The sequence below is a fragment of the Schistocerca gregaria genome, chromosome 1 (assembly GCF_023897955.1).
Source record: "Schistocerca gregaria isolate iqSchGreg1 chromosome 1, iqSchGreg1.2, whole genome shotgun sequence".
Classification (NCBI taxonomy): domain Eukaryota; kingdom Metazoa; phylum Arthropoda; class Insecta; order Orthoptera; family Acrididae; genus Schistocerca; species Schistocerca gregaria.
Genome location: NC_064920.1, coordinates 543,307,058 through 543,319,906, shown reverse-complemented (window position 1 = coordinate 543,319,906; position 12,849 = coordinate 543,307,058). Strand labels below are relative to the sequence as shown.

General features: G+C 43.7%; 1 protein-coding gene across 1 annotated transcript in view; it reads right to left on the bottom strand.

The window, feature by feature from the left end:
• The window catches only part of LOC126355825 (peroxidase-like), a 245,725-nt gene that overhangs the window by 129,022 nt on the left and 103,854 nt on the right, over positions 1 to 12,849 (bottom strand). The window contains exon 2 of the mRNA XM_050006275.1: positions 7,620 to 7,779. Within this exon, the coding sequence (XP_049862232.1) occupies positions 7,620 to 7,779 (160 nt within the window). The remainder of the gene's footprint in view (positions 1 to 7,619; positions 7,780 to 12,849) is intronic.

Here is a 12,849-nt window from a genome sequence, read left to right as displayed (position 1 = left end):
GACCACAAAAAACCACAGCGAAATTACATTTTATATTTGCAGCATGGTATTTGTGCACCCATTACTTCCTTTTTCGCTTTTTGGAGCTGTACATAATGATAAACAACAATAGCGTCCTCTTCGGAGGAACTCATCATTGCAATAGAGGCAGATTCGTGCAGTCTGTTGCTGGTCGTACCTGTCCAGTCGAAACACGAGTGTCACATGGATAACCATCGCGTAGCGCGACCTTTATTGCAGCGTGTCGTACTGCGTATTGCGTCGCCACAGCGCCGACTGAGCCTTGCCGTGTACATCAATGCTCACGCAGCAGACGTCTCGTGGTGTGACCATACCACTAAGGGCTCAGCCTTGTCGCGCGCCCCGTTTGACACAAGCTCGCCAACATGGGGATAAACCGGCACTGGCTGGAACCATGCACTGCTTGAGAATTGGAACTGAAACGCTGCACTAGGCACCACCAATGTTGCGTAGTCTTGCCCTGAGCTGGGGGCTGTATTCAGTTTTTAAGCAATCTCATGCGAAGATTTCACGGTGCGGAGCCCGATGGCACACACAGATCTCTCAGCTGACAGACCTAGCCCCAAAACGTAAACCCACCATTCAAGATTGGTTTTCAAGGGTATGGCATACACTTACCTTGGCTGCCAGTTCCTCTAACAACCAGAAAGCAAGCGAAAAAAAAGAGATCTGGGTAGCTTCAAAAGTATCTTACTCCATTCTACTTACAGACGTGACTCAAGTACGGAATTGTTATATTAATAAAGAAAAAAATATCGTTTATCATTGTTGACTGAGATATCCCACGGGATGGGTTCAGCCGCCTATCGGAAAGGATATTCTTTCTCCATATACACTGATCCGTTTGTCTGCAGGTATGTGAGAGTTGTTCTGTATGTTTAATAGTGGAGTGTAGGCGAGTGTAATGGATGCGTGTGTAGCATAACGCTTTAATTGTGTTGTATAAGGATGATTAGAGAACACAGGGAGTGAAACCTAATACTGCCACATAACCTACTGCTCTCAAATAGCACCAGGGGTAGCCACCGAGTTAACGTCCCCATTAGACGCATGGATCACCATCAACTGTGTCACAAGCCCTCAGTTCATGAGGCACTGCACAGAAGTTTGAAGTTTAATCCAGGACTTTGGCTCAACGACTGGTTATCAATAACTTTACACCACCATATCTCCTCACCTTGTCGCCCAATTATTGGCCATGTAAATACCATCCGTTACCAGGATTCGGAACAGCTGAACACCGAGTCGTTCACCACTGCACAGACGTGCTGGGTAATTAACTAAGGGATGTGGTCGCAAAGGAACGGCGACATCACTAGCATAGTGTCAGGAAGAACTCATATTGGACACAAGAACTGAGATATATTATGCTACAAGTATATGCATTTAATTGAATAATCAAGAATTTTGCACCGAAATAGACGGAAAAGAATACACCGGTCTTCAACACTTGGTTTCACAACTAAAAAAAAACATAAATTTTGAAAAAGTTGCTAGTTGAGCACATTCTGATATATTTATGAGGGAAGTAAGGGATTAAGAGGGGCGAGAGAGACGAATCAGAGAAGTGAGGAGAGGCCATTATAACAGATGAGTAGATGATTCACGTCTGTAAATAGCATGGAGTACAATTCTTCCGATGCTACACAGAACAGGAACTCTTTCCTTGCGTTTCACTCGTTAGAGGAAACGGTGGGCAGGGTAGGTTTATTGCCACGCTTTTTAACGCCACTGTAAACGATCAAACTATTTCTCAACCATCTCTAGTGTGTCGTATTACTTGGCATCGAACGGCTTTGTTTAATGTGTTTGTCAAAGGGGCTGTGACTGATTTGTTTCAGAGAATTTTTGACTGACGGCCGGTTAAGACAAGATGTCGGCCGCTGTTATGCTGATGTTTCGCAGCGCTCGTTCAGTGAGAAAGAGCTTTGTTTCAGTTGATGTGAGTGTATAGTGCGTTTCTATAATTGTGGAAACAATTATCAAGGATAAAAACAAAAGATCACTGAAAATTACGAAAATGGTGGTGTTGGGTCTTTCGCACACTATGCACAGCATGCAAGCGAAAGTGTAATAAAATTAGAAAAAAAAAGAGACGAAACTCTGGTTCTTCGACGGGCGATGTATATTTTCCCACGTTGTAGAGTTTTAGTAAACTTTCATTAGAGGACCATATGCAAACTGATATATTTTCGAATAACTGTGTCTTCTTTTTCAGTGTGAGCGCGAAGTAATTCTAACTAATCATTAAACGTTTGACGCTCCGTGCGGAGTAGGTTGATGACATCAGGTTCTGAGTGTAATGTTACCTCTAGCAGATTTTCATGGATACGTTTATCTCTCAATTTCATCGTTCCCTGGGACACCGCAAGCACGTAGCCAGGATTTTGCACAGGGGAGAGCTTTAAAAAGACCTTCTGTTTTTCATTTTTTCTTAAAATTTGCATAAAGAACGATAAACTATTTTATTCGATAATGATATTGGAGTTTCCATCAAATGAAGAGATAATCTCGTTACTTAGGAGTGCTGTATTTAGGTAAACCACTAAGAATCAGGCACGCTCCAGTCTCCATTCAGCCTCCAGGGTCATTTTTCATTCTTCTTCTTTCAGCCTGCACTTGAGCTGAGGAAGTGATCAGCGCTAATTTTGGGGAAACAGTGATTGTTGTCGACAGGTCTTTTGGAATAAAGAGACCTCTTTTCGACGAAAAAGCTAGAACAAATTTGGTGGTGAAAACGCAAAGCATTCGGAAACATTCAACCTTAGACTTTCCCAAATTTCCTGATTTAATTATGCTTCTCTGTCTTTTTGCAGTGTAAGAAAGGTAATTTTCTGCGTTAAAGAATGTCGCTACAGACACACGCATGAGCCTAAATGTGGAGACTTTGGATTATTATTTATTTATCATATGGCTTTTAGTGCTGGGAGTCTACAAAGAAAATTTCGGCTCACCTTGATGCAGCTCTTTTCATTTAAGCAGAGAGGCTTCATGTTCAAGGAAATTGGAATCTTTCAGAAAAGATAGGTATTCGGAAGGATTTGGTTGCAGCCTATTGTAAGGGACTGAACCTAATATTTGTCTAAACTGAAAATGGGAAACTACAGAAAACCATATTCAATGTTGGTGACAGATGGCTCAAACCACCTCGCCTCCTGAATCCACGGATTGCTAGCTCAGTGACCCAAGACGCAGAGTTACCTCAAGTCGGTGGAGAATTTGGAAAAACTGGTTGTACATTGTTTTAAAATACAATAAAATGCATCACAACAAAAGACTTAAGTCTGACTTTGCTTCTTTTTCCTTTAATTGTTCATATTAAGTCGTTTGATAGTATATGAATGCATGCATACTTTTAGATTTAATTGCACATGGAATTGCTAGTTTAAGTTATTATAGTATTTACAAGAGCATAAATATATTTTGGACGATAGGAGGAGAGAGGGATTCAGAGCGCAATCGTTCGGACGAATTCAAACAACTAAATGGTGTGGAACCGCTACGGTCGCAGGTTCGAATCCTGCCTCGGGCATGGATGTGTGTGGTGTCCTTAGGTTAGTTAGGTTTAAGTGGTTCTAAGTTCTAGGCGACTGATGACCTCAGAAGTTAAGTCCCATAGTGCTCAGAGCCATTTGAACCATTTTTGTAATTTGATTGAGGTGAAACGGCGGCGGGGGGAGAGGCGGATTTCCTGGGCCATCCCTTTGGCTATAACCATGAATAGTGTCATTTTTTCTTCTTGTATTTGATTTAAGTACTAAATACAACGCAAGACATGTTTTGTCTCCATTAGTAGCAGTTCTCACTAGTGTCAAAATATTTCGTCACACGATTTGCAGAGCGTAACAGCTGCTTCAAAAGTGAGGTTAAATTTGACAAACTTTGTCGCTACGTCTGCGCCCTTGTTTGAAAAGCCAGAGGATAGGAAACAGCGAATTTGACAAACAAGTTTGATGGTTTACAGGGGACGTGAAGCCAACCCTGAATGGTTTGTTTAAGCATCTATAATGAGATTGCCTAGCGAGTGTTTCTTGTATTCGGAGTCTACAAACACCGACACCACCGTGTTGACTCTAAACTATGAAATCCTTGCGATGAGCGTATTTGCAGTCTGAATACTGGTTCCTGCTCACGGCCTTCTGTGCTGCAGGCCTATTCAGTACTTGGCGGTGGTTGCCAGGCTACCTTGGTAGCTGTGTCAAATGGGCCACAGGGCACAGCTGCTCATCTCCTGCCTCAAAGGTGACACAGATGCGCACCGAGGCATCATCTCTTGTAACTGTTTCCATACCGAATGATTCCGTTGCAAACGATTTATGGAGATGATGGGCTCCAGAAATAGCGTTTTTTCCACAAAGAAATACGCTTCAAGAATTAAATTTTCACTCTGCAGCAAGAAGTGCGCTGATATGAAACTTCCTGGCAGATTAAAACTGTTAGTCGGATCGAGACTCGAGCTCGGGACCTTTGCCTTACTAGGACAAATGCTCTTCCAACTGAGCTACCCAAGCACCAGTTTTCACAGCTTTACTACCGCCAGTACCGCGTCTCCTACCTTCCAAATTTCAAAAGACTTGCGGAAGCAGAGGTGCGGGGACAGGTCATGAGTTGTACTTGGGTAGCTCAGTTTGTAGACCACTTACCCGCGAAAGGCAAAGGTCCCGAGTTCGAGTCTTGGTCCGGTACATATGTTTACTCTGCCATGGAGCATATCAGCACACACTCCGCCGCAGAGTGAAAATTTCATTATGAGAACATTCCCCAGGCTATGGCTAAGCCATGCAGTAACGCATATCCTTTCTTCCAGCAGTGCTAGTCTTGCAACCTTCGCAGGAGAGCTTCTGTGAATTCTGGAAGGTAGAAGACAGGGTACTGGCAGTAGTAAATCTGTGAAAAGTGGGCGTTAATTGTGCTTGCCTGCGAGAGGCAAAGGTCATGAGTTCGAGTCTCGGTCCGGTACACAGATTTAATTTGCTAGGAAGTTTCAAATAAGCTGCCAACTGATCAGTTGATTGGAAGTTGGAAAAACTTGGACTGATAAAAAAATGGAATTTTTGCAATTTAATTATACAGCTTAACTGAATCAAATACTTTAACTGAAAAACATGGGTGCTAATAGAGTATTCCCTCCGGTATCCTACAAAAATCGTCCTTTTTGTTTTTGGTCATCAATCTTTTGACTGGGCGATATGGGCTGCCACAAGCTTCGCTCCTTTGTGGGCTATATTCGAGTCTCCGTCTTTTATAGTATTTACGCTCTACAGTTCCCACCACCATCATGGAAGTTCTACTCTACGTTCCAAAACTTGTCGTATCAGCCTGTCCCTTCTTCTTTGCAGTGTTTTGCACATATTCCTCTCCTTGCAGATTCTGCGGAGAAACTCCTCGTTTCTTACTTTTCAACTAATTTTCAACATAGTTCCACATCTAGATACTTCGATTCTCTTGTTTTCCAGTTTGTCTATGGTCCGTATATCAGTTCCATACATTACTGTGCCCCAAGCGTAGATTCTCAGAAACGTCTAGGTAAATTTAAGGCAGATGTTTGATACTAGTAGAATTCTTTCAGCCAATTACACCCTGTTCGTGTATGCTACTCTGCTTTTTATGTCTGCTTCGTCAGTCACGTGATATTTTGGTTCCAAGGTACCATAACTCCTGCGCTTCGTCTACTTCATGATTCCCAAGTTTGTTGTTAAGTTTATCGCCGTTCTCGATATATCGTGAACAATCAAAAATCAACTCCATAGAGTTCGGTATGCAGTTTCTCACTCACTTACTTGTATTTTTTCTCAGTGCATTGAAAATTAATGGTTGTTGTTTCCACGGTGTAATCCCTACCATCTTTATTTCTTTCCGCCTCGAATACACCACATTGCACTGTTGCTCACAAAACCAACAGAAACGAAGAATTCGCACCTACACTACACAGCCAAGTAATAATGACGGAAACGCGTGAGTGGCTGATCCGCGTCTGCGGAGGAACGACGTATTTTGCGGCGTTGGCGCAAGTAGTGCCCGCCGACGTGTTGCACGCTGCCTACGGCGTGACAATTAAGGAGCATGCCACGTGGTGATCATTTTTTGTTAGTTCTCAACTGCGCGGTGATCAGCGCCCGTACAAATTCCAATTTTTACACAGTCCAATTTTTCATGCAATCCAATCGAGCCACTATCACGAATCATGATGATGATGAAATGATGAGGACGACACAAACACCCAGTCTCCGGACAGATAAAATCTCCAACCCGGCCGGGATTCGAACCCGGGACTCCGTCATCCAGAGAGCGTGCCACGTGAAGAGCATAGACAGGGCAGCTCCCTTATAGACCCTGTAAGCGATCAAACATTCCAGAATGAATTTTCATGCTACAGTGGAGTGTGGCTAATATGAAACTCCTTGGCAGATTGAAACTGTGCACTAGACAGTAGCACAGCATTGTATGGTAGTGAAACGTGGATTGTGCGAAAAGTGGAACTGGTGAGTATCGAAGTATTTGAGATATGGCTACAGACGAATGCAGAAAATTAGGTGGACAGATAAGGTAAAGAATGAGGAAGTTCTGAACAGAATCGGAGAGGAAAGTAACATGTAGAAAACAGTAACAGGAACTAGGGACGGGATGACGACTGATGACACAAAAAAAAGACGACCTCGAACCTGGGAGCTTGGCCTTTCGTGGCTACGTGCTCTACCGAATGAGGTATCGAAACACGACTCAACGCTTTACTTCTTCCAGTATCTTATGTTCAACCTTCCAAATTTCACAGACGTTCTCTGGCATATTTTTCAGGATTAGCAGTCCTGCAGGAATGGATGTCGATTTAGACTTGCTTGTAAGCTTCGCTGTTTCCCATCCACGGGTTTTTACATAAGCGCGCACATGAGCCAATAAATTTCATCAAATTTAACCTCATTTTTGACGCAAATGTCAATGTGCGTATCGCGTCGAGTTATATTTGACACTACTTTAACATTGTGTATAAAGAAGAAAAAGAAAACAAGATGATGGCTCAGAGGATGGTTTAAATTGAGAGATAAATACACCCCTGAAAACTTGCTAAGAGATTTAGGAGGTTTATTAAAATACCTCAAGATGGGAACGTATACATCGCCTGTGGAAGAACAGGAGGGGTTCGATTTTTTGTTTAATTTTATTGGCTATGTTCACCCTAAAATACCTGTTTGCTTAATAACGTTTCCCTGCCCATATTATAGCTGGGAAAGACGCAACACCTCTACCATTTTAGTAACTGCAAGTGCTCTTTTGTTTTTGTTCATACAATCTTTTGGTAAACGAGATAAATTGTTATAACAATGCTTTCTCGCTAAGCGTGTGCGCCAAAACATCAAACACAAACAACGTCCGACATCTTCTCAAATCGACCGTCTACCAAACTTTCTCACAAACAGATGCAGCCTATGTTTGACAAACGTGTCAAACAAAGCCTCACACAGTGTAATAATTTGTAAGTAGTGAAGTTTAACAAACTGTTCGCTCGTTTACAGGCGCCTTTAGCAGAGACACGGGCAGAACCCTGCACTGTACTGTCACCAGAGCTTTCCTTGCTATCAGACTGCAGTGACAGAACTCACCCTGTTTCAACAGGTCTGCACCGGGACAAGGGGTAGCGGCGCTGCGCACGGTCGCCATGGCGACCACGTTGGGCCCGCACACGCCGCCCCACGCCGCCGCCGCCGCCGCCCCCGCAGCCGCCGCCAGCACCGCCGTCACCGCCAGCAACATCCTGCAACACTGCGCACGCCGCCTGCGCTTTAGCCGCGATCTACTGTAAAGGCGCCGCCGCCGACTGTTTTGGAAGTCCCGGCGCTCACCGGTCTTTATTTCATTCGGCGGACTGCCATTACAGCCGCGGAGGGACTTGCAGCTCGGCGGTTCACGTCCTTCTCCATTTCCTTTCTGTACTGCCCACGAAGAGCATCCCGTCCCCCAAGCGGTCCTAGGTGTAACTGAACGGTAGGCATAAGGTGACAACCGCATATAAGCAAAATGTTGGTATGCGAGGGTAGGAGAATTCGATAGTGCGGGAAATATGTCACAACCTTGTATATTGTCATTTTCTAAACCAATTAACTCATACAGAAAGTGGACAAAAATATGGAAACATCAAAAATAACGGCCCCCCTACCTCCAAGCCTAACACAGTGTAGGAAAACCGTTGGTATTCAAAACATCATGCAGTGGTCTCTGAATTTGTAAACGCAGGTCTTGTATGGCTTTCAAGGACATCTTACACCATTATTCCTGCAAAATAGTGGCGAGTTCAGGTGATGATGATGCGGATGGACAGCGATAGCGAACCCTTCTCCTGACAGTAGACAACAAAGTCTCAGTGATACTGAGATCTGGTGACTGGTGGACAGGAGAGATGAAACAATTGATGGTCGTGCTCTTAAAACCGGTCCTGGATGATGCCGGCTGTATGAAACGGGGTCTTGTTTTCTTGGAACACGGTGTCACCACTGGATTGTTCCATAGGATGGACCTGATCAGCCAGAATGGTCACATAATCCTTAGCAGTAATGCAGCTTGACCATGAGACCCATGGACAACCACGATATGGCTCCCAAGATCATCACAAAACCGCCGCCATATTTCACTCTTGGGACATAAACTGGGCCACATTTCGGAAACAGTGTGGATCAAAAATCATCTGACCATCCATTGCTCCCTTGTCCAGGTTTTATGGGTTCGGCACTTCGTTATCCTGTTGAGTGCATTTGCTTTACTGATCAGCTCGGCCGGCAGGGGTAGCCGAGCGGTTCTAGGCGCTACAGTCTGGAACCGCGCGACCGCTACGGTTGCAGGTCCGAATCCTGCCTCGGGCATCGATGTGTGTGATGTCCTCAGGTTAGTTAGGTTTAAGTAGTTCTACGTTCTAGGGGACTGATGACCTTAGAAGTTAAGTACCATAGTGCTCAGAGCCATTTGAACCAATTTTGATCAGCTCGTCCTGTAATTTTCTGCTTATGGAGCTCCGTTAGCGGTATTTTGGTGCTGCCGTTGTTCTCGAGTGTGACATTCAATTCTGCAGTTACTTTTCCAGGTATAATACTTTTACTTTTCATTACAAGCCTTTCCAATCACCGTATGTCGCGATCACTCAACCACATACTTCGTCCGCGTTATGACTTATCAGATGGTGCTTTTCTGTTTTGCCTGTCGGTGGTACAAGTCTTCGATGTCGTGTCTCTTGAAACACAAATGCATCGCCTACCCTGCTTACGAAGGCACCCACTATACGACCGCATGATGCACTCACTACTACAGAGAACGATTTTCTGATCACGACTAACACTTGCAAAGTATTGAGAACATTGAACAGGTACTGTTCTTCGTGAAACACAACAGTGCAATCTGCAGGCTTGGCTAGCATCTGCACTTATGTTGAAGCACGCATTTGTCGCGATGTTTCCACATTTCTGTTCGGACGGTGTTTCTATGTTAGCAGTCTATAAATGGCGAATGACGCCATTGGTTGCGAGAGTCCACATATTGGGTTCAGCCTAATGTGAAAAAGAACGTTGTTCTTCTACATCTACATCTACATTTATACTCCACAAGCCACCCAACGGTGTGTGGCGGAGGGCACTTTAGGTACCATTGTCATTACCTCCCTTTCCTGTTCCAGTCGCGTATGGTTCGCGGGAAGAACGACTGCCGGAAAGCCTCCGTGCGCGCTCGAATCTCTCTAATTTTACATTCGTGATCTCCTCGGGAGGTATAAGTATGAGGAAGCAATATATTCGATACCTCATCCAGAAATGCACCCTCTCGAAACATGGGCAGCAAGCTATGCAGAGCGATGCAGAGTGTCTCTCTTGCAGAGTCTGCCACTTGAGTTTGCTAAACATCTCCGTAACTCTATCACGCTTACCAGATAACCCTGTGACGAAACGCGCCGCTCTTCTTTGGATCTTCTCCACCTCCTCTGTCAACCCGACCTGGTACGGATCCCACAGTGATGAGCAATACTCAAGTATAGGTCGAACGAGTGTTTTATAAGCCACCTCCTTTGTTGATGGACTACATTTTCTAAGGACTCTCCCAATGAATCTCAACCTGGCACGCGCCTTACCAACAATTAATTTTATATGATCATTCCACTTCAAACCGTTCCTTACGCATACTCCCAGATATTTTACAGAAGTAACTGCTATCAGTGTTTGTTCTGCTATCATATGACCATACAGTAAAGTATCCTTCTTTCTGTGTATTCGCAATACATTACATTTGTCTATGTTAAGGGTCAGTTACCACTCCCCGAACCAAGTGCCTATCCACTGCAGATGTTCTTGCATTTCGCTACAATTTTCTAATGCTGCAACTTCTCTGTATACTACAGCATCATCCGCAAAAAGCCGCATGGGACTTCCGACACTATCTACTAATCTTCCTCTCACGTTGACCCTTTTTTTCTGATATGTGAGAGTTGTGTCGTATGTGAATTTGTAATGTTGCGTCTGTATTTTATGATGATGACGAGAGAAGGGTGAAACCCGGCGCCGTCACATAGCCTACACCTCTCGAATACATCAAGGACCAGCCGAGTTTTACGTCCTCAACCGACAGGTGGGTCCATCAACAGTGTCTAATGCACTCACCTCATGAGGCACTGCCGAGAGGTTTGGAACTGCGTCCAGGAAATTGGCGCAAAGATTGGTGTCAGAAACTTTACGCCATTACATCTCATCCCATTGTCCACGGAACAATGGTGGTGAAAATTTCACCCATCATTAGGATTGTAACTGCCTTATCTCCGCCAGCCGCGGTGGTCTCGCGGTTCTAGGCGCGCAGTCCGGAACCGTGCGACTGCTACGGTCGCAGGTTCGAATCCTGCCTCGGGTATGGATGTGTGTGATGTCCTTAGGTTAGTTAGGTTTAAGTAGTTCTAACTTCTAGGGGACTGATAACCACAGCAGTTGAGTCCCATAGTGCTCAGAGGCATTTGAACCTTTTTTTTTTTTGCCTTATCTCCAAGTTGAGCGCCACCGCACAGGCGTGCGTTGGCTACCTCGGTTAAGGAAGCGGGTCCTTACCTCCTGAAGAGTCCTACACCCTAGTCACTACTGATTAATTATATAACTCACTCAACAGGATGCAGACGCTATTAGTCGCCGGTGATTTAGTGCAGAGAATGATACGTGTTTGTCATCGTTTGTTGTAATTGTTCTCCTGTGATTTTTAACAGGTAAAACCAGTTGTGTAATTTGTTACTGTACGCATAGATAAAACGGATAATCATGTCTGAAAACAGCAACATGCCATCATTTAAACGACTACGCCATACAAAGAGGTGTTGAAAACAAAAGAAGTGGAACGCAACATGAAAGAATGTGCAAAGAGGCCGGCCGGTGTGGCCGAGCGGTTCTAGCCGTGTCAGTCTGGAACCGCGCGACCGCTACGGTCGCACGGTCGAATCCTGCCTCGGACATGGATGTGTGTGATGTCCTTAGGTTAGTTAGGTTTAAGTAGTTCTAAATTCTAGGGGACGGATACCTCAGATGTTAAGTCCCATAGTGCTCAGAGCCATTAGAACTAAAGTGCGAAGATCGCAAGCAACAAAAATTGCGAAGAAGAGAGACAGGTCTTGCTAAGACACACTTTGAGATTGCAAGAGAAATCTTGAATTTTCAACTTCTGAATCTGAATCAGAGATAGGCTTGACCAACTTCTGTGACGACAATGAACTAGATAGATGGTACGGATGATTATTCGAAAAAATAAGTTTGTTTAGCGCGTGATAAATTCGAAACAGAAGAGAAGTTTGACAGATGTGCATCCCACTCTTACCGGAAACTTTTAGAATGCGTTGGATCGGACAGTACAGAAAATCATCTATGTGATCTATGCTTCCCGAATTTCTCAAGTTCTGATTGAATTTATTGAGCACTGGACTTAATTTTTACAGCTCACTTTGATGTGTCCTACTTTTAGAGTAAGCCTAATTCCAATCAGTTAGAAAGCTAAAATTAAATTAAGTAGTCAATGAAACTATATAAAGTAAAAAATGAAACTCGTTACAATGCGCTATTTAACCACACATGATGCATCAATTTTATCACCATTTTCTGGTAAAATGGCGCAATGTAAAAGTTAGGATAGGTATGACGTCAAATAAAAATTACTTATCCATGATTTTAAGAATACTGTCTTATAATTAATAACAACATTCCTTTAGCTGCACCACCTTCCCCCATCTTCCCCTAAACTCTTTAATATAGCGGACATCAATATCTAATACACTATTGGAATATCATTAACATCCTTAGTCAGTAACCCCATACAAGAAAAAAGGCTGGTGACTTAGCTTGATCAAATAATTTCTCTGAGTTTTCCAATTTGTTCCAGGTTGAAATTTCAAATTTCCCTGAGCAAATTTCTGTTGTATGTGACAGCTAATTCTACGTCTTTAGTTTTCTGGTTGCAAAAGTAATTTGTTGAGTTGCACCGTCACGCATTAGTGATTATTCCAAGTTCAGCTAGAATTTACAGTTTTATCTACAATTCTATGATTTATAATTCCTTGATTTCCGGCGTCCGCACCCCTCCCTGCCATGGCGTCTCACATGAGAAATCCTCGCAGAAACGAACTTCGAATTATTGTCACTGGAACGTAATACCAATCCACATTATAACAACGAATCAGAGTGTTTCAAATTCAGCCTTCATCTCACTTTGGCCATTGTTGACTTGAAACGTGACACTGCGATAAAGTCGGCAAAGTACAACTTTGCATAGCAGTTAGTAAAAAAAAAAAAAACCCAATCCTCATTATTCAGAGTTGGTCTGTAAAACATGCAA